Genomic DNA, 21,757 nt, shown 5'->3' on the forward strand with positions numbered 1-21,757 from the left:
GAGCCATCCCTTTGGTGGTTTTATTCCCCTTTCCTTTTTGGTCTGGGGTCTGGGTGATATGGGCGGGTTTTCTGTGAATTTAGGTTGCCTCAGACTAGTTCTTCCCAGCCTCCAAGGTTTCTTAGAGTGCAGGCACCTTTGCTCCGCGCAGCCTCCCCTTTCCTCAGCGCAGCCTCTCAGCGGGGCTGTCCCTTCGCTCAGCACAGCCTCTCAGCGCGGCCGCCCCTTTGCTCAGCACAGCCTCCCCTTTGCTCAGTGCAGGATTTTCCCGTGAAACGCCCTGAGAGTTCTTTTCCCTGCAGTATTTAGAACCCAAGGACCCTGGTGTGCACCCCCAGACAGAGATGCTCCTCACTCACTCGCTGTCCCAGTGAGAGCTCTGATACCTTACTCTGGTTTGGTGGGGGCGGGGGGGAGAGGGGCGGCTCAGTTCATGTTTTTGTGCCAGCCTTTCCTCCTCCTTATAGTGTGGAAATGTTCAAGCCCCACGTACCTTCATTTCTGTGGGATACTGGAGAGTCCCGCTGTTCTTCCAAAGGTGATTTTTATGCTCTTTTGAGGTAGTCTATTTCATTCGGTGCTGGGGAGAGGAAGTGATTCGCGGCTAGATTGCAGCCATGTTAACCCGGAAGTCCGCTCACAGCCACATTTTAATTATCACAGTTTATGGCTCCCACTCTCTTATCTACAACTATTTAACTCTCAAAACTATTTTAAATCTAACGCCTGGGCAGGGGATTAGTTGGAGCCCTTGGTACAGGTGCAGACCACCTTTTTGCAGTGTTGCCATGCTTTGGTGAGCCAGATCGGTGGCTTCTGGATGGCTTTCCGCAGAGCCTTGACCCGGGCGGAGGGCTGTGAGGCCTGGGTGGGCTCCGGCCCTTCCCTCGGTTTGTCCTTGGGCTGCTCTGTGGCGACCCGGGTGGCTTCCGGAGGCTGGCAGCGGACCCACCCGTGCTGCCAGGCATCCCAGATCTCTATCTTTTTTAACATAACTTCGGCAGGGGTTCTGGGCTCCCCTAAGGTGTCCCGAACCTTAACCCGCAGTGGCGGCTCCTGTATTCTTTGGCATTCGCAGAGCCTTCGGGGCTGTGGCTGCTCTTGGGGGAGCTGCTGCTTTTTTGAGTGATGGTGCCGTTTTGAGTGGTGGTGCCCCTTGGAATGGCGCCTCTCTTGGGGGCCCTCTTGGGGCTGTGGCTGCTCTGTGGCGACCTGGGACCAGGCCAACGCGGCTTCCCGAGGCTGGCAGCGGACCCACCCGTGCTGCCAGGCATCCCAGATCTCTATTTTTTTTAAAAGAACTTCGGCAGGGGTTCTGGGCTCCCCTGAGGAGTCCCGAACCTTAACCCGCAGTGGCGGCTCCTGTGTTTTCTGGCATTTGCAGAGCCTTCGGGGCTGTGGCTGCTCTTGGGGGAGCTGCTGCTTTTTTGAGTGATGGTGCCGTTTTGAGTGGTGGTGCCCCTTGGAATGGCGCCTCTCTTGGGGGCCCTCTTGGGGCTGTGGCTGCTCTGTGGCGACCTGGGACCAGGCCAACGCGGCTTCCCGAGGCTGGCATTGGACCCACCCGTGCTGCCTGGCATCCCAGATCTCTATTTTTTTTAAAAGAACTTCGGCAGGGGTTCTGGGCTCCCCTGAGGAGTCCCGAACCTTAACCCGGAGTGGCGGCTGCTGTGCTTTTGGCATTCGCAGAGCCTTCGGGGCTGTGGCTGCTCTTGGGGGAGCTGCTGCTTTTTTGAGTGATGGTGCCGTTTTGAGTGGTGGTGCCCCTTGGAATGGCGCCTCTCTTGGGGGCCCTCTTGGGGCTGTGGCTGCTCTGTGGCGACCTGGGACCAGGCCAACGCGGCTTCCCGAGGCTGGCATTGGACCCACCCGTGCTGCCTGGCATCCCAGATCTCTATTTTTTTTAAAAGAACTTCGGCAGGGGTTCTGGGCTCCCCTGAGGAGTCCCGAACCTTAACCCGCAGTGGCGGCTCCTGTGTTTTCTGGCATTTGCAGAGCCTTCGGGGCTGTGGCTGCTCTTGGGGGAGCTGCTGCTTTTTTGAGTGATGGTGCCGTTTTGAGTGGTGGTGCCCCTTGGAATGGCGCCTCTCTTGGGGGCCCTCTTGGGGCTGTGGCTGCTCTGTGGCGACCTGGGACCAGGCCAACGCGGCTTCCCGAGGCTGGCATTGGACCCACCCGTGCTGCCTGGCATCCCAGATCTCTATTTTTTTTAAAAGAACTTCGGCAGGGGTTCTGGGCTCCCCTGAGGAGTCCCGAACCTTAACCCGGAGTGGCGGCTGCTGCGCTTTTGGCATTCGCAGAGCCTTCGGGGCTGTGGCTGCTCTTGGGGGAGCTGCTGCTTTTTTGAGTGATGGTGCCGTTTTGAGTGGTGGTGCCCCTTGGAATGGCGCCTCTCTTGGGGGCCCTCTTGGGGCTGTGGCTGCTCTGTGGCGACCTGGGACCAGGCCAACGCGGCTTCCCGAGGCTGGCATTGGACCCACCCGTGCTGCCAGGCATCCCAGATCTCTATTTTTTTTAAAAGAACTTCGGCAGGGGTTCTGGGCTCCCCTGAGGAGTCACGCGATTGCTCTTTAGACCCGTGCTGCTCTTGGGGCTGTGGCTGCTGCGGCTTTTTGCATTGGCACCACTTTTGAGGCCTTCTTGGGGATACCTCTGGTCTTGGGGGTACACTTGGGGGCCCTCTTGGGGCTCTAATGGGTCCCTGAGCACTCTTGGTTGAGATTCGAAATCAAAGTTCTGCAGCGGCCCTGAATAATCCTCGAGGAGGCCCAGCCAGGAGGACAAGGTCTGGACTGGAGCCCAGCACGACGGGGACCTGCAGGGCCCTGAACTGGAAGGCTCCGATAGCCTGGCAAGGGCAGGGGGGGAGGAGTCACGCCGGCCCTCTGGGCCGGGCCCAGCTGGCCTGACAGTCAGTCCCAGCCTCCCTAGTACCTTGGACGGGTTTGGAGACCTGGAAATACTGGAGAAGATGGTCCAGATGGTGACGCTGGGCTGCCCTGGGGGGATTCGGGACCGGGTTAGGCCTCAGGAAGAGCCCCGAGCCAGAGAGCAGGGGAGCAGGGGGGAGGGGGGCGTCCTTTACCTTCCACTTCCACTAGGCTCCCCGGGGTGCTCCTCCCGAAAAGTCTGGGCTCTGATCTAGGGAAGCAACCCAGGGGACTCTGGCCTGCTGGGTGTCCCGGACCAGCCCTCCCCCGTCCTCCCCCAGCCGGGCCCACCGGCCTGCCTGGGGTCACCTGCACAAAGTCACTCTCAAACATGGCCGTGAAGGGCCCGAGGGGCGGGTAGTTGCCCTCCGCCACGGCTCTCTGCAGCGGGCCAGGCTTGGGGAAGCACAGCAGGAACGACAGTTCCGCTTCCACTTCCTCCTCCGGCAGGTGGAGCTCTCCGGGCTGGACAACTGCGAGCAGGGAGGAAGCAGGCCGGAGCTGGGGGCTGGCCGGCCCCCGCGGGCTCCCCTGCAGCCCTGCAGCCCCCCAGGCCGGGGCCTCACCTGGTGAGGTTTTCTGGGGTTTCATTGGGCTCAGGGAGTCTCGGTGGGCCTGAGGATCAGGGCTCTGGGGTGGGGGTGGAGGGGGCTGCTGGAGGAGGGCCAGGATACTCTCTGCGGGGAGGGCAGACTGGCTATGGCTCTCTGGGACAGCTGAGCTAAGAAGGGGCAGCCTCCCAGGCGTAACACAGCCAGGAGGCCCCTGTTGTGACCTCATGTATGGGTAGGGAGGGTCAGGGGGGGCCAGCTGGCAGCATTCCCCGGGTCCCATGCAAGGCAGGACAAGGAAGAAGGGGGCAGCACCCCGGAGGAAGGCCCTCTCCAGCCCCTGGCCACGACTGGGCCGGGGGAGGGGGGCACTGGAAAATTTGGGCCTATCTCAGGAGACGCCCCGGGGCCTTTGCCACAGAGCTCAGAGCCAAAGCTGGAGGCCCGCTGCTCAGCTAGCTCTGGAGAGGGAAGGACAGGCAGCCCACATTCTCGGCAGGGGCTTTGGGGAAAGCTCTGAGGTATTTGAGCAGAGATATAGCTTGAGATGGTTGCAGCCTCCCCAGGTCCTGTTCGCCTTTTCAGGGGAACCTCCAGGAGGCACCCAGTCACCCTATGAAGGGACTCTGGAGGACCGGGCCGCAGGCTGTTGCTCTCCCTGAGGTGCCTTTGGCCCAGCATGATCTCCATGCTCTGGGCCTGACTCTCCCTGACTAGTCCTGGACAGTGAGAGGGTTAGAGTGGATCTGGAGCCCCGGAACCCTCGGCTTACCCTAGAGGGGTGTGAACCTTAAACATTCTCAGACTCGGGGGCAGCTGGGTAGCTCAGTGGATTGAGAGCCAGCCCTAGAGATGGGAGGTCCTAGGTTCAAATCTGGCCTCAGACACTTCCCAGCTGTGTGACCCTGGGCAAGTCACTTGACCCCCATTGCCTAGCCCTTACCACTCTTCTGCCTTGGAGCCAATACACAGCATTGGTTCTGAGACGGAAGGTAAGGGTTTAAAAAAATTCTCAGACTCTATTTCATAAGGTTAGGTTTGTAAACCTTAAAAAAAATTCCCAGATCCTACTTCATAAGGTTGGATTAAGACCATTTCCCATTGGGACCATTTCCCATTGGGACCACTCTCCATTTGGGCAGTGAAGGTACTTGATCAGGAATGTGAGAACTCTACTTCCCCAAAGTTAAGCATACCTTAGGGGAAGATAAAGTTGTAAACTCTTTGCTGAACAATGAAAAGTACTTAAACCCATACTTATCGTAAGACAAAAAGGTCTTAAGCTATGCCTATTTTTGGATCTAATGGACATGGCAGAATTCTATGGGAAGGTCTAATTGTATTTCTTAAAAGGCAAAGCTAGAAAGTTAAAAATCTTTGACTTTTGTCATTTGCTACAGAATATGCAGACAACAGTTATTTTATCTGTAATAATATTTTAAAATGAATTCTAGTATAACTGTTGGTTAAATACTAAGGCATAAATACTAAGTCCATGGAGGAAAAATAAAAGTATCCAGCTGAAAGAAAGTCTGCCCAGAAAGGACAAGGCAGATGTCTCTGGCACCGTCCACAACGTGGCACAGAGGCCAGACAACAGAAAAAGCAGCACATGGGCTGCAGAGACAATAACAATGCTTCCTACGCAGGTCTAATGCAATATCCACACAAATGTACTTCTATGTAAGACAATCTATCTAGAGGAAACTATCATTTATTTGCTTACACATATTCTGTTGTGCTAGTGTATGGGTGTTTGTTTGTTGTAAGATCTAGGTGGATCACGTACCTGAACACTTCAAATGGTATTTGTACAATGTGTAACTTGCAATTATTTTATTGGAATTGTTCCATGTTACCCAAATATGCTCTAATATCAAACGATAGAATTCGAAAGGTTCTGACAGTACATGGAATACTGTCCAACTGAAGCACAAATTGTGCCTATCGTCCAAAATGTAGGTATGATAGTTACCTTATAGGGTTCACTTTATATTTGCAAAAAGAGTAAGTCTTCATTAGAATCAATCTTATTCAATAGTCTATGTTATTGGAAAAAGCATTGAAGCTTTTAAAAAAGAAAAAAGGGGTGGGCATGGTATTACTAACCATCCATCTCTCCTACACCCCAGATGGAATATGAGCTGATATTATTAAATCACAATTCCCATGTAATGATAAACGTTGCATTGTATGACATACAGGGATTGGTCTGAATATGACCAGGACATTAAGACTGTCAGGGACCCAACAGGATGATAACTGTGGGTCGAGGTTTTGTTTGTATGTTTACAGAGAGTGAAAACACCTGGTCACCCACCAAGCACGTCATGCCATGTGGCAGGGGAGCAGGAAGAGAAGCAGAGGAGGAACATCAACAATGCCAGCTGATTGCATAACAGGCACGCTGGAAGAAACCATTACTGGTGACTATAACCACACCAAAGACTGACATGACACTGCTTTTAGTGACATTGACTATTATTCCACTGATGGACACTTGTCATGCTGACCTCTATTGGTCCTTTATACCTAAACCAACATCAAGCATGTTAACTTATATGGACTAAACCCCACTTGTACATATCTATGACATCAAGTGGATCCCACACTACAAAGACAAAATCAAAATAGCTATGATTGTTTAGACACTAACGTATACCTTTTATTTTGGCTGTCTGTGTTATATATATGTCATGAGGGAATTTATTGTGTGTGCATTGTAAAACTCCTACTTGTATTGTAAGAAATGCTACTAGTAACAAGGGTACCGACATCGGTATGACTCTCCAAAGAGAAGGAGATAGAAATGTTTCAGGCCCAGCACAGACCTATTAACCCTGACCACAAAAATGATGTTTAGTGCAGGAGATGCTGCACAGGGCTGTTTATTGGACCGATGGTCCTGATGTCACTCTTAGAAAAGGGCTGAGATGTCAGGCAAAATGCACTTTGAAATTCTAATTAGGAACCCACGTTTTTGAAAATTGATCATCTACATCCATGTATAGATTATGTTCTTGGTAATGCCTATGTAGACATTATGTGCCAACGACCATTGCTGTAGTTACATGTTAATATCATTATTGATGATTAGTCCTGGAACTCCATCTTCTTGGGGAATATCTTTATGGGGATTCTTTCTTGCTCTCTAACTCCAGTCCCAGAATTCAGGCAGGCCGCTGGATTTGGGGTCTATTAGCTTCCACTTCAAGTACTGGAAGACGTTCTGGTATATGAAAGTAAAGCCTCAGCAGTAAACTGAGGGCTCCAGGTTGGACAATCTCTGTGGACGCGCAGATGGTTGACCCTCCTGGGTGGAATAGGTTATTGTACACATACATGGAGCAAGGGCAAAGTATTCCCTCAGTTTCCCCTTTTGGAGTATGTATTGAAAATAGGAAAAAATGAGCAGGCCACTAATAAGCTTGTAGAAAAAGCACATGGAATATTATTCATTGACAACTAGGAACAATAAGTCACATCAAACTCCATATGAACAAGAAGCTGTAGAAATTGCTTCTACATAGAAAGCAAATCAAGCTTCTGTTAATCCAAACATTGGTTTGGTGGAATGAATTTTGCAAACATTGGTTATGGTATATTCTGGGTTATTCTATTGAATGGTTCATTTACCCAGAAGCAGAGATTTAAATAAGGCTCATATAAGAAACATGCAGCCAGAAGGTGCAAGGTCCCTTCAGTAGCTTCATGCGTGTTATCTCAACAACAAATCAAAATGTAATGTTTATGGCCATTTTGATACTTGAATTGATGTTTGCACTGCTGTTTGGAAAATGTAAAAGATGCGAATATATTTGGTATGCGATTCAAAAACAACAAAAAGGGGATAAGAGAGAAAGTATTTTAAGAACATTTTATACCATTTTATAACACTTTTCATTCTATTGAGCAATCTTGATTTGATGCTCTCACTTTATTTTCTCTGAATACTTTGATTCTCCTCCGTTGTTTTTCTTTTCTTACATTTTGAAATATATTTCAAGTACTTTTAACACTCTGATGCTGAGCAATGAAGGTGCAAAACTTTTTCTCTTGATATGTACCCAACAGTGTGCGATTATGAGAACATGACAGCATTTGGTAAGTTGCAGGTGACTATCCTGGGAGACCATCACTGATTGCATGAAAAGGGAATGCAGAGGACACCTCAATGGGCCAGACAGCCAAAGCCACACACAGACGTATATTCCATAAGAGATGGATGGATGTGGGCTGCTGAGGTTGGAGGTACTGGGACACGGTGTTTGACACCCTCCTTCGCAGGTGGCTCGAGTATCAAGGTCCAACCCTATTGCCATGTGGCAGGCATCTGGGCGGGTATATCCCTAAAATGCATAATCAGGACAAGGGAGAGAAAGGAATTTCCCCTTCACTCCAGATACAGTCATCTTTTCTTTGGCTATGAATGCTCTGGCACCTTCTTCTAATCCTAACTGTGTGTGGGCACTATCTGCTAATGCACCTGTCCTATGATCTATGGGACTGCTACCTCAATAATTCAGGATAATTTGAGGGAAGATCATTTTCTGATTATTTTTATCATTACTTTAAACTTTGATGAGACTTTTATCTTCGATTTTCATTACTAAGCATTGAGATCATTTTTATCTCTACAATATTATTAATAAGGTGAGAGTGAAATTGTTCTTATTGTTGACAATCACAATTACTTTTCACAGCCAGAGGTTTGGCTACATATTTTGGATGTTTACTTTGAATCACTTGAAGTATCAATTGATGATGCTACATGATTTTTCTATTTTTAATTTTACTCCCAAATTTCGTTACATTTTATATCACTCACCTTTCACTTCATTTGATTTTTAAAACAAAAAAGGGGGATATGTAGCATTCCAAGCATATTCACATCTATGAAATATAAATGATTGTATGGTTACTGTGTCTCCAGACACAAGGTGATACTCTGATATTTGTGAGTGGAATCTTGACCCGGCCACATGCCTGTTGCCTAAGACAAACTCATGAACATTTTGGCTCGGAGTCGACAGCGCAGGTGGAAATCTACACGCCCATCAAGGTGTCACCTTCACCTCGCCATCCAATCTGAATTGTCTCTGCTTTGTATCGTGATTGCTACGTGCTTGAGAGTGCTACCCACTTACAGCCTGCAATAAAAACAGAAGGCGGCCCCATGAATTTTCTCTTGGATCTTCACTCTGCTCTAGGAATCTCTCCCCCCCCCCCCCCTCTCTAGTAAAGCTTCTCCTCTCCTGAGGCTCCAGCCCCTCTCGGCTTCCATTCTCTGCCTTAATCTCTTCCTCTACCTCGTGTAGCTCTCATATTTTCCTTCCAAGGAGAATGTCATAGGGGTTTGCCTGTCCTATTTAAACACTGATTTGTCTGTGTCTGTCATTCTTCACCCTGGTTCTCAGATTCCCTGCCTCTCCTCGGGTCCCTAGCACTAAGGAGAACCCCTTCCCTTGTGGGCCCTGCAGTTCTGGGACCCCACACTGTGTATTTGTGTGTCTCTCTCTCTGTCTCTGTCTCTCCCTCGCTCTCTCTCTCTGTCTCTCTTTCTCTGTCTGTCTCTCCCTCCCTTTCTGTCTCTGTCTCCCTTTCTCCCTATCTCTCCCTCCCTCTCTGTCTCTGTCTCCCTTTCTCCCTCTCTCTCCCTCTGTCTCTGTGTCTCTGTCTCTCTCAGTCTCTGTCTCTCCTCTCTCTCTCCCTCTCTGTTCTCTCTCTGTCTCTGTCTCCCTCTCTCTCTCCCTCTCTGTTCTGTGTGTGTCTCTATGTCTCTGTCTCTTTGTCTCACTCTCTCAAAGACATTTGGCCTTACTGATTTTTTCCACTTTCCACTATAGCTGGGATTTTAGAACCCTGTTGGAGATCTTTAAGGCAAAGGTTTTTATATTCCAAATTATCTGCTCCCTTTTTTATGATAAGATACATCCCTCTTAATGCAACCCAATACCCTCAGTGCCCAGACCCTCCAGATCACTGGGCACACACATTTACGTATATACATAGATATAGGGTTCAGTTCTACATGTTTAAATTTGGATCAAGAATTTCTTTCTCAATTACACAACAGTTTTAACATTTGTTTAATAAAATTTCAAATTCCAAATTCTCTCCTCCCCGTCATCCCATTTGATATTCCTTGTACACGTCCAGTTGGTCCTGTCGTGGAAGAAGACTCATTTCTAAAATCCCCCAAAGAAAATCAAGTGGAAGATGGCCTGCTACTGTTCACAGTCTCACTCCATCAGTTCTTTCAGCGCAGGTTGGTAGCATTTATCGTCCTGCATGCTTTGGAGGGGCCTCGAATCATTGCATTTTTCCTGTCATTCACAGCGATTCATCCTATGGTTGCTTTTACTGGGTACTGCGATGCTTTCCTGCTTTTGCTGACTTCACTTCGCATCAGTTCATGGCATTCTTTGGAGGTTTTTTCTGAAATCATCCTATTGGTCTTTTCTTATGGCACAACCATAAACCACCAGGTATTTAGCCATTCTCCAATGAATAGGCATCCTGCTAATTTCCAATCCTTTTCCGTCACAAAAAGAGCAGCTGTAAATATTTTTGTACACCTTGATCCTTCCCCTTATTTTGAAAATCTCTTTGGAACACAGAACCAGTGGTGGTTTGGTCAGAACAAAGAGTGTCCATGCTTTTATAAAAGGGGCACAATTGCTAGATCAGTTCACAACTCCACCAACCATTCATTCGTGTTCTAGTTTTCCTAGGTCACCCAATATTTTTCATTTTCCTTTTCTGTCATATCGGTCAATGTGATAGGTGTGAGATGGTACCTCAGAGTTGTTTGCATTTGCATTTTTCTAATCAATAACGCTTTAGATCTTCTGCCTTGGAACTCCTACTTAGTATCAATTCTAAAATAAGAGGTAAAGGATTTTCAAAAAAAGAAGAAAAAAAGTGATTGAAGGCCTTTTTTCATGACCATAGCTTTGATTTCTTCATCTCAAAACTGCTTCCTATCCATTGACCATTTATCAGTTGGGGAATGACTCCTAATCATATACATTTGATTTAGTTCTCTATATTCGAGAATTGAGACCTTTATCAGAGACATTGTCCATCCCCCCCCACCACCCCGTTTCCTGCTTTCCATCTAATTATATGAATTTAATATAAATTTTTTCCCTGTGAAAGTCCTTTTTGGTCTTATCCCCACCCTTTGATTAGGCCCATGAATGCTCACTATGGGAGGATGCCAGAGGCCTCATGGATCATGTCTAATCTGTCCAACCAGGGAGATGGAGGAAGCAACAACTTGCCTTGGTCTTTGGATTTAGCTGACAGGGCAGCTGCGTGCCCTTTGCAAGTGAATGGAGTGATGATGTGAGCCACAAACTCAGATTAGCTAGGGGACCAGCCGTGAGATTATGTGCCTTTACCCTCTATAACCCAGTTGCAGATCTAATACTTATACATGAGTATACAATCTCCAGAGAATTCTAATCCTAACCTAATCTTGGTTGCATTGGTTTTGTTTATGCAAAACCTTTTTCATTTAATACCTTCAACATTACCCATTTCACGTCTCAAAAGGTGTGCTCTCCTCTCTGGCTCTCTCTGGCTGTCTCTGTCTCTGCTCTCACTCTCGCTCTTCTTTGGTCCCCCTCATACATAGATCTGACTAATCTATGTCCTGCTGACTCAAAACGAACATTCAGTCCCCTAAAAGCCCCAGATCTTTTTCATCTGACCATGGTCACACCCATTTTATCATTGCAAAAGGGATCCTTGGCACCCAAGGTATGACTTGATATGGATCCTTGTTGAATTTTATCTGTGTTTTCTGGACAGCAGCTATCATCCAGTCTTTTCCCTATCCCTCTCTTATTGTCATTTGCAGGTTTGATGGGTGGATATTTTGTTTTTTATTTAAAAATCACAAAGTTTAAACGGCCCAGAGGTATGCCTGGTGATCAGGGACACTTTTCATCAAGTGACATTGAACTGTTAATGATGAATCTTGGAGTCCTCGGCTTCTATCTCCGGGCATTATTGTCAGATCCGCACGCATCCCCCCATCATCGCCACAAGAATAATACAATGTCTTATTAGAAACCTTGCTGAGAGCCAGGCAATCTATACCTATGTCATTTCCCTCATCTACCACTTCAATAACCCTGTCCAGAAAGGAAATGAGTTTAGTCTGGCGTGACGTGGGCTTCATAAAGGCAGGCTGGCTCCTTGCAGCCACTGTTTCCCTTTCATGTTCTGTTCTGGAATGCTCCCAGAATTCAGTTCCCTGGCAGACTGTTCTTTTATCTTTTAAAAATTGGCACATCTTCCCCCAGCCGGTCCAGGATCCCTCCCAGTTTCCCTAGGCTTTCCTATATATATATATATACATATATATATATATATATATATATTAAGGTTCTAATTCTACTTTATTTTTTTAATTTTAAACATTATTTTATTTGGTCATTTCCAAACATTATTAACTGGAAACAAAGATCATTTTATTTTCCTCCCCTCCACCCCTCCCACCACCTTTCCCTCTCCCATAACCGACGCACAATTCCACTGGTTATCACATGTGTTCTTGACTCAAACCCATTTCCCTGTTGTTGGTATTTGCATTACAGTGTTCATTTAGAGTCTCTCCTCAGTCATATTCCCTCAATCCCTGTAGTCAAGCACTTGCTTTTCATCGGTGTTTTTACTCCCACAGTTTATCCTCTGCTTGTGGATAGTATTTTTTAGATCCCTACAGAATGTTCAGGGACATTGCATTGACACTAATGGAGAAGTCCGTCACCTTCGATTGTACCACAGTGTATCAGTCTCTGTGTATAATGTTTTCCTGGTTCTGCTCCTTTCGCTCTGCATCACTTCCTGGAGGTTCTTCCAGTCTCCATGGAATTCCTCCACTTTATTATTCCATTTAGCACAATAGTATTCCATCACCAACATATACCACAGTTTGTTCAGCCATTCCCCAATTGATGGGCATCCCCTCGTTTTCCAATTTTTGGCCACCACAAAGAGCGCAGCTATGAATATTCTTGTACAAGTCTTTTTCCTTATTATCTCTTTGGGGTACAAACCCAGCAGTGCAATGGCTGGATCAAAGGGCAGACAGTCTTTTATCGCCCTTTGGGCATAGTTCCAAATTGCCCTCCAGAATGGCTGGATCAATTCACAACTCCAACAGCAATGAATTAGTGTCCCCACTTTGCCACATCCCCTCCAGCATTCATTACTTTCCATAGCTGTCATGTTAGCCAATCTGCTAGGTGTGATGTGATACCTCAGAGTTTTTTTGATTTGCATCACTCTGATTATAAGAGATGAGGAACACTTTTTCATGTGCTTATTAATAGTTTTGATTTCTTTGGCTGAGAACTACCTCTTCATGTCCTTTGCCCATTTGTCAATTGGAGAATAGCTTGATTTTTTGTAGAATTGATTTAGTTCTTTGTAAATTTTAGTAATTAAACCTTTGTCAGAGGTTTTTCTGAAGATTGTTTCCCAATTTGTTGCTACCCTTCTGATTTTGGTTACATTGGTTTTGTTTGTACAAAAACTTTTTAATTTGATGTATTCCAGATTATTTATTTTGCATTTTGTAACTCTTTCTAATTCTTGCTTGGTTTTGAAGTATTTCCCTTCCCAAAGGTCTGACATGTATACTATTCTGTGTTCGCCTAATTTTCTTATAGTTTCCTTCTTTATGTTCAAGTCATTCACCCATATTGAATTTATCTTGGTGTAGGCTGTGAGGTATGGATCTAAACCTAATCTTTCCCACACTGTCCCCCAATTTTCCCAGAAGTTTTTATGAAATAGTGGATTTTTGTCCCAAAAACTGGGATCTTTGGATTTGTCATATACTGTCCTGCTGAGGTTGCTTGCCCCCAGTCTATTCCACTGATCCTCCTTTCTTTCTCTTACCAGTACCAAATTGTTTTGATGACCGCTGCTTTATAATATAGTCTGAGATCTGGGACTGCAAGGCCACCTTCCATTGTATTTTATTTTCATTATTTCCCTGGATATCCATGATCTTTTGTTCTTCCAAATGAACTTTGTTATAGATAGATGGGTTTGGGTAGGATGGTCATTTTTATTATATTGGCTCATCCTACCCATGAGCAGTTAATGTTCTTCCAATTGTTCAAGTCTAGTTTTAGTTGTGTGGAAAGTGTTTTGTAGTTGTGTTCATATAGATCATGTGTCTCGGGAGATAGATTCCTAAGTATTTTATTTTGTCTTAGGTAATTTTGAATGGGATTTCTCTTTCTAGTTCTTGCTGCTGAGCTGCGTTGGAATTATATAGAAATGCTGATGACTTATGAGGGTTTATTTTGTATCCTGCAACTTTGCTGAAGTTGTTGATTATTTCGATTAGTTTTTTGGTTGAATCTCTAGGATTCTTTAAGTAGACCATCATGTCATCTGCAAAGAGCGATAATTTGGTCTCCTCCTTGCCTATTTTAATGCCTTCAATTTCTTTTTCTTCTCTAATTGCTACTGCTAGTGTCTCTAGTACAATGTCAAATAATAGAGGTGATAATGGGCATCCTTGTTTCACTCCTGATCTTAATGGGAATGGATTTAGTTTATCCCCATTGTAGACGATATTAGGTGATGGTTTTAGATATATACTGTTTATTAATTTAGGAACGACCCTTGTATTCCTATGCTTTCTAGTGTTTTTAGTAGGAATGGGTGTTGTATTTTATCAAAGGCTTTTTCTGCATCTATTGAGATAATCATGTGGTTCTTGTTAGTTTGCTTGTTGATGTGGTCAATTATGTGGATGGTTTTCCTAATATTGAAGCAGCTCTGCATCCCTGGTATAAATCCTACTTGATCATGGTGGATGACCCTTCTGATCACATGCTGGAGTCTTTTTGCTAGTATCCTATTTAAGATTTTTGCATCTATATTCATTAGGGAGATTGGTCTATAGTTTTCTTTCTCTGTTTTTGACCTGTCTGGTTTTGGAATCAGTACCATGTTTGTGTCATAAAAGGAGTTTGGTAGAATTCCCTCTGTGTTTATTATGCCAAATAATTTGTATAGTATTGGAGTTAGCTGTTCTCTGAATGTTTGATAGAATTCACTGGTGAATCCATCAGGTTCTGGGGATTTTTTCTTAGGAAGTTCTTTGATGGCCTGTTGGATTTCTTTTTCTGATATGGGATTATTTAAGAAATCTATTTCTTCTTCTGTTAGTCTAGGCAATTTGTATTTTTGTAAATATTCATCCATATCACCTAGGTTGGTATATTTATTGCCATATAGTTGGGCAAAGTAATTTTTAATGATTGCCTTAATTTCCTCTTCATTGGAGGTGAGATCCACCTTTTAGTCCTTGATGCTGTTAATTTGCCTTTCTTCTTTCCTTTTTTAAAATTAAATTAACCAGTACTTTGTCTATTTTGTCTGTTTTTTCAAAGTACCAGCTTCTAGTCTTATTTATTAAGTCAATAGTTCTGTCACTTTTGATTTTATTAATTTCTCCCTTAATTTTTAGGATCTCGTTTGGTTTTCTTCTGGGGGTTTTTGTTTGTTCTCAAGTTTTTTAATTTGCATTTCCAATTCCTTGATCTCTGTCCTCCCTAATTTATTAATATATGCACTCAGGGATATGAATTTTCCTCTAAGTACTGCCTTGGCTGCATCCCATGAGGTTTAAAAGGATGTCTCGCCGTTGTCATTTTCTTCAACGAAATTATTGTTTCTATGGTTTCTTCTCTAACTATCCGATTTTGGAGTATCATATTATTTAATTTCCAATTAATTTTTGATTTGGCTCTCCATGTACTCTTACCGATCAATATTTTTATTGCCTTGTGATCTGAAAAGGCTGCATTTATTATTTCTGCTTTTCTGCATTTGAGTGCCATGTTTCTGTGACCTAGTGTATGGTCTATTTTTCTGAAGGTGCCATGTGGTGCTAAAAAGAAGGTATATTCCTTTTTGTCCCTATTTATTTTTCTCCATATGTCTATTAACTCTAATTTTTCTAAAATTTGATTCACCTCTTGTACCTCTTTCTTGTTTATTTTTTGGTTTGTTTTATCTAAATTTGATAGTGGTTGGTTCAAGTCTCCCACTAATATGGTTTTACTGTCTATATCCTCCTTCAATTCTCCTAGTTTCTCTATTAAAAATTTAGATGCTATACCATTTGGTGCATACATGTTGATTAGTGATATTTCTTCATTGTCTATACTCCCTTTTAACAGAATATATTTACCTTCCCTATCCCTTTTAATCAGGTCTATTTGTGCTTTGCCTTTGTCAGATATCATGATTGCAACCCCTGCCTTCTTTCTATCAGTTGAGGCCCAAAAGGTCTTACTCTAACCTCTAATTCTAACCTTTTGAGTGTCAACCCCCCTCATATGTGTTTCTTGAAGACAACAAATGGTAGGGTTTGGGGTTCTAACCCAATCTGCTATTTGTCTACGTTTTATGGGTCAGTTCATCCCATTCACGTTCAAAGTTATAATTGCCATTTGTGGATTCGCTGGCATTTTGATACCTTCCCCTAGTTCTGACCTTTCTTCTTTATCTATCTCTTTTTGGACCAGTGATTTGCTTTAGGTCAGTCCCCCTAGTCCCCTCCCTTGAGATACTTCCCTTTCTAGCCCCTCCCTTTTTGTGCTCCCTTCTCCTCCCCCCCTTTTTATGCTCCCTCCCCCTCCTCTTCCCTCCCTTTTTATGCTCCCCCCGTTAATTTTGCTTTCTTTCTTGCCCTAATTGATAAGATAGAATTCAGGATCTCACTGCTTCTAGATGTTCTTCCCTCTCAGATTTAATTTCACTGAGAGTAAGGTTTAAGTAATTCCACTTCACGCTCTCTTCCTCTCCTCATATGAGAGTTCTTCCCCTCCCCTTCCCATTTGTATCTTTATATGGGAAAGATTATTCTATTAAGTCCCCCTATTTCTTGAAGTACGTCTTAGTATTATTGAAGGTCCCGCCCTCCCTTTTCATTTCTTTGCCCCCACTTTCCCAAAATCTTCTTAATGCCCCAATCTTTCCCTATGCATGTTTCTTCTAACTACTGTTATGATGCTACAATTTTTGAGAGTTACACAAAACATTTTTCCCACATATAATTTGATGTAAATGTAGTCCTTATAGAAGAGAGTTTGACTTAAAGAAAAAGATAAGATTTATCTCCGTTTCCCTTTCTTTCATATTTACCTTTTCATGTTTCTCTTGCTTTCTGTGCTTGGATATCAAACTTTCCACAGAGCTCTGGTCTTTTCTTAGCAAATGCTTGGAAATCTTCTATTTTGTTGAATGCCCATACTTTCCCCTGGAAGTATATAGTCAGTTTTTCTGGGTAGTTGATTCTTGGTTGGAGACCCAGCTGTCTTGCCTTTCTAAATATCGTGTTCCATACTTTGCGGTCTCTTAGTGTGTTAGCCGCTAAGTCATGGGTGATCCTTATGGGAGCCCCCTTATATCTGAAGCTCCTCTTCTTGGCTTCTTGTAGGATTTTCTCCTTTTCTTGGAAGCTCTTGAATTTCGCAATTACATTCCTAGGGGTTGTCTTTTGGGGATTTAGTATAGAAGGTGTTCTATGAACCCTTTCTATTTCTATTTTGCCCCCTTGCTCCAGAACGTGGGGGCAATTTTCTTTTATAATCTCCTGTAGTATAATATTGAGTTCATGGTTTATCTCTGGTTTTTCTGGGAGACCAATAATTCTGAGGATGTCTCTTCTCCCTCTGTTTTCCAGATCATTGACCTTCTCAGTGAGATATTTTGTGTTTTCTTCTAATTCATTAGTTTTTTGGGTTTGCTTTATTGATTTTTGCTGTTTTATGATCTCACTTTCTTCGAGTTGCTTAATTCTTGTCGTTAGGGACTGGTTTTGCTTTTCAGCTTTGTCTGCCCTACTATTGGATGCTTCGAGCTCTTTTTCCAATTGAGCAGTCTTATCTGTCAGACTGCTGATCTCTTTTTCCCATTTTTCTTTCCAGGTTTCCATCTTTTGGGTAAGCTCCAGTTTGAGATCTTCCAGAGCTTGTTGATAGTTTCCATTTTGGGAGGCATGTTCTGAGTTTTTTGGGATTTCCTCCTCATTCTCTTCTTTTCCTTGGGTACTTTCACCATAAAAATTTTCAATAGTCACCTTTTTCCCTTTCTTTCTGGAGGCTTGATTTTGGGCCATGTGAGCCATCCCTTTGGTGGTTTTATTCCCCTTTCCTTTTTGTTCTGAGGTCTGGGTGGTATGGACGGGTTTTCTTTGAATTTAGGTTGCCTCATACTAGTTCTTCCCAGTCTCCGAGGTTTCTTAGAGCGCTGGGCCCCTGATCACAGCCACACTGCCCAGGTGTTCAGCTCTGCCCAGATGATCAGTGCGTGGTCCTCCCCTGGTGTTTAGCTCCACCCAGATGTTCCGCGCAACCGTCCCAAGTACAGCTCTGCTGACTCCCGTGCTCAGCACCAGGTTCTCCCATGAATCCACCGAGACTTTTTTCCTAGCAGTCTCCAGATCCCAAGGACCCTGGAGTGCCCACCCAGACAGAGATGTTCCCCACTCACTCGCTGACCCAGTGAGCTCTCAGGTAGCTCACTCTGGTTTGGTGGGGGAGTTGGGGGGGGGGAAGGGCAGCTCAGTTCACATTTCTGTGCAAGCTTTTCCTCCTTATTATAGTGTGGAAATGTTCAAACCCCATATACCTTTGCCTCTGTGGAGTACTGGGTTGTCCTTCTGTTCCTCCAAAGGTGATTTTTATGCTCCTTTGATGTAGTCTATTTCGTTTGGTGCTGGGGAGAGGAAGTGTGTGGCGTCTAGATTGCAGCCATGATTACCCAGAAGTCAGGCTTTCCTATATTGCTGCTAATGCCTCAGCAAACACATCTGCCAATGATTTCAATACAGAGAATGTTGTTTATTTGGATTAGGTGACTGAAATTCATCCAAAGGCAAGTAGCTCCTCTCTTACTGCTTATCGTGGGTTCCCATTTCCCGTTTGCTACTTTTTGTCCTATTTCCAGTGCTTGGCAGCAGAATCAGAAAGCAATGTAAGAAGTGGGGAGGTCTGCCTTCTGTTGTCAGTGATCAGTGTTTCACCCCCCCAGCCCAGCCAAGGTCCTGGCCTTTCTTTGATCCTCCATGTTTGGGGCTAAATATTAGCTCTCCTGGTCCTGTTTTTAGGGGATTGTAAAACATTCTTCAGTGAGTAATGAAAGGGTTTTGTTGGGGAGTCCCCATGCATAGCCTGCTTTCTGCTAAGGAATAATGCTATAAACTGGGGAGGTGGGGGGGTGTACATGGCAGGGGGAGAGCAAAGCTTCTCTGGTACTCTCAGGGACAAACAGGCCAAACTCCTGCCTGCTCCTTGCCTGGATTCCCTGTGAATGCCAGCCTTAGTTTCCAAGATAATCCAAGGGTAGTTTCCATCCTCCTTGGGCCACTCGCCTCATCTAGCCAAGGCAGCGTCATTTCTTCATATTTCTACTGTTAACTTGGAAATAACACAGGACTACCAAAGAAGGCAGAAGAACCCCTGTTTAATCAGGACAGGGAGAATTCCACTATTTGGCCCTTTACTCAAGAGTCTGGTGCCACCACTTTTACAAAGGTGTAAAACATGGACTCTGGGGACGTGATCCCTAGGAAGGCAACCCTGCTAGACTCCAAGGAACAAAAGAATTTGGGAAGCCTCTATACTCTCTGGGGGGATGTAGGGGCAGGGGAACAGGATGGACTGGACTATGGCTATAAGGAAATGGGAGGGTTCCAACTATATAATTCAATTAGGGGAAGAAATCCTAGCCAGAGGCTGGGGTGTGAGGGAATGGGCTGCTTGCAATGGAGACTAAACAGGGTGGTCCCTGCCCAGTCTTCTTGGGAAGGGTCTCTGAAGACCAGCTAAGATAAAAAGAGGATTTAGCATCTGCTTAGCCCCACCTAACTGGGATTATCATTTACTTTAGGACCCATGATTCAATCTGAGCCTGCCAGCCTGAGACTCCCTTCGGGGGTGGGGGGGATTCACAGGGTACAGGGAACAAGTCCTAGCTTTGGGGTCTCCCACTTATAAGCCAGTTCTACAACTTGAGGTTCATTGGATCTTCCTGGGCTACTAGGCTGGGATCTCTACATTTCATGTTGATTCTACCTTCCAGGGTGTGCTCTGGATTAGTTTATTTTACATATTGACTGGTCTGGCCTTCTTGTTGTGGTATTCTAGTAGTACCATAGAGAAGCACTGATTCAGGGATATTCAGCTCTCCTCATAGTCTGACTCTCCCAGCCTCCATGGCTACTGGAAAAACCATAGCTTTGACTTTCCAGATCTTTGTCAACTTTTTGGTGTGCTTCCACAATGGCCTGAGCTTTCTTTACAAGGAACAAGCTTCTTTTCATTTCATGGCCTCAGTGGGCATCTACAGTGATTTTGACCCTCCTTTGGGCCTGGTTTCAAACTGTTCTCCAAATTGGTTAGTTCCGTTGGCTCCTTCATCAGCTGTTCCTTAGTTTACCTATTTTTCCTTTACTCCCTCCATCCAGTGTTTGTCATTTCTGTTAAGTGTGAGGTGATACCTCAGAGGTGTTTTAATGTGCATTTCTCAAATCATCAGTGATTGAGGAACAGTAGTTTTCCCCATGATTCTAGATCACTTGGAGTTCTTCCAAACCTCCCTGAACTTCTTCTTTGACCATTTATCAATTGGGGAATGACTTGTCTTCTTGTACGTTTTGTGTCAAGAAAGTTCATTCCCTCCCCCTTCTGAGTCACTTGACCTGTCCATCAAACATTCCTGAGATAATACAGTTGTGCCAGTTGCAGTCCCTCTACATGCTATGGTAGGTCAAGAAAAGTCGAGGCTTTGGGGCTTGAGAGGGAGAGAAGTGAGAAGAGAAGGAGGATGGAAGAAGTTGGGAACAGGTGAAGGGAAGGTGAAAAATGCTTGCAGGGTATGGCCCACGTGGTCAGGTTACTTAGAGGAATGGCTGTCTACCCTTTCCAATAAACCTGATAAGATATATAATATCTGGGTAGAAAGATGAGGCACTAGCCCGTGAATGGCTCAAGAAGAGAGAAAGGAGAGTAGTTTGAATTCCGCGGGGGGAGAGAGGAGGCCGGGAGATGGAAGAATTGATTCAGAAAGCATGCCAGATTGATTTTGATGGAGCCCGGAGCACAACCCCAACCACTGAAAATCTCAAAGGAAAGAACCATCCAGTAGTCCACAGTTAACACCACTGAGGTCAGAGAAATGATAAAGCTTAGCTGAGAAATTAGCCTAGGTTCCTTGGGCTAGTTGCCAAGCAGGAACCCTATGGCTGAGAGAATAGGGTGTAGATAATAGGATGAATTAGAAAGAGCTAGGTATTAGCATTGGAAAAGGAAAGTGCCTGGCCAAAGGCCAGGTCCCAGGTGAGAGAGAAGTGGAGGAGAGTGAGAGACAGTGTTGGGCAAGGCCTGAGATCCAAGAGAGAGAGGGAGGTGCCTGTGGGCTGCTGCTTTTAATGTCTTTGATATGCAAAGATGCGGAATGCATAATCAGGAATACAGAGTGTATTGATTGGTAGATTGGAACAAGGTAAAGGTGGAGTTTATCCCAGGGTGGATAAGACGAAGGGATCTAAGTTTCACGCCTTAACCTTAGCAATGCTGGGATGGGAGTTCATTGCCATGCACAAGAATGGCCATGTGTCCACACGCAATCCTTACTCTTCATTAGAATCAATCTTATTCAATAGTCTGTGTTATTGGGAAAGGTATTGAAGCTTTTAAAAAGAAAAAAGGGGTGGACATGGTATTACTAACCATCCATTTCTCCTACACCCCAGAAGGTATATTAGCTGATGTTATTAAATTACAATTCCCATGTAATGATAAACGTTGCATTGTGTGACATACAGGGATTGGGCTGAATATCACCAGGACATTAAGACTGTCAGGGACCCAACAGGATGATAACTGTGAGTCGAGGTTTTGTTTGTATGTTTACAGAGAGTGAAAACACCTGGTCACCCACCAAGCACATAATGCCATGTGGCAGGGGAGCAGGAAAAGAAGCAGATGAGGAACATCAATGATGCTAGCTGATTGCATAACAGGCACGTTGGAAGAAACCATCACTGGTGACTATAACCACACCAAAGACTGACATGACACTGTTTTTAGGGACATTGACTATTACTCCACTGATGGACACTTGTCATGCTGACATCTATTAGTCCTTTATACATGTACTCTAAAAATAGACTCAAACTCTGGACTTCAATCCCCAGAAGTCCTTGCTCCACTTCCCCAGAATGTTTTG

General features: G+C 44.8%; 1 protein-coding gene across 1 annotated transcript in view; it reads right to left on the reverse strand.

The window, feature by feature from the left end:
- LOC130458777 (uncharacterized) overlaps window positions 1-21,757 on the reverse strand; it is a 27,708-nt gene continuing 5,951 nt past the window's right edge. The window contains exon 2 of the mRNA XM_056825416.1: window positions 1-10,362. Coding sequence (XP_056681394.1) covers window positions 739-1,860 — 1,122 coding nt within the window. The 5' untranslated portion in view covers window positions 1,861-10,362 and the 3' untranslated portion in view covers window positions 1-738. The remainder of the gene's footprint in view (window positions 10,363-21,757) is intronic.

Source organism: Monodelphis domestica, chromosome 4 (genome assembly GCF_027887165.1).
Source record: "Monodelphis domestica isolate mMonDom1 chromosome 4, mMonDom1.pri, whole genome shotgun sequence".
NCBI lineage: Eukaryota > Metazoa > Chordata > Mammalia > Didelphimorphia > Didelphidae > Monodelphis > Monodelphis domestica.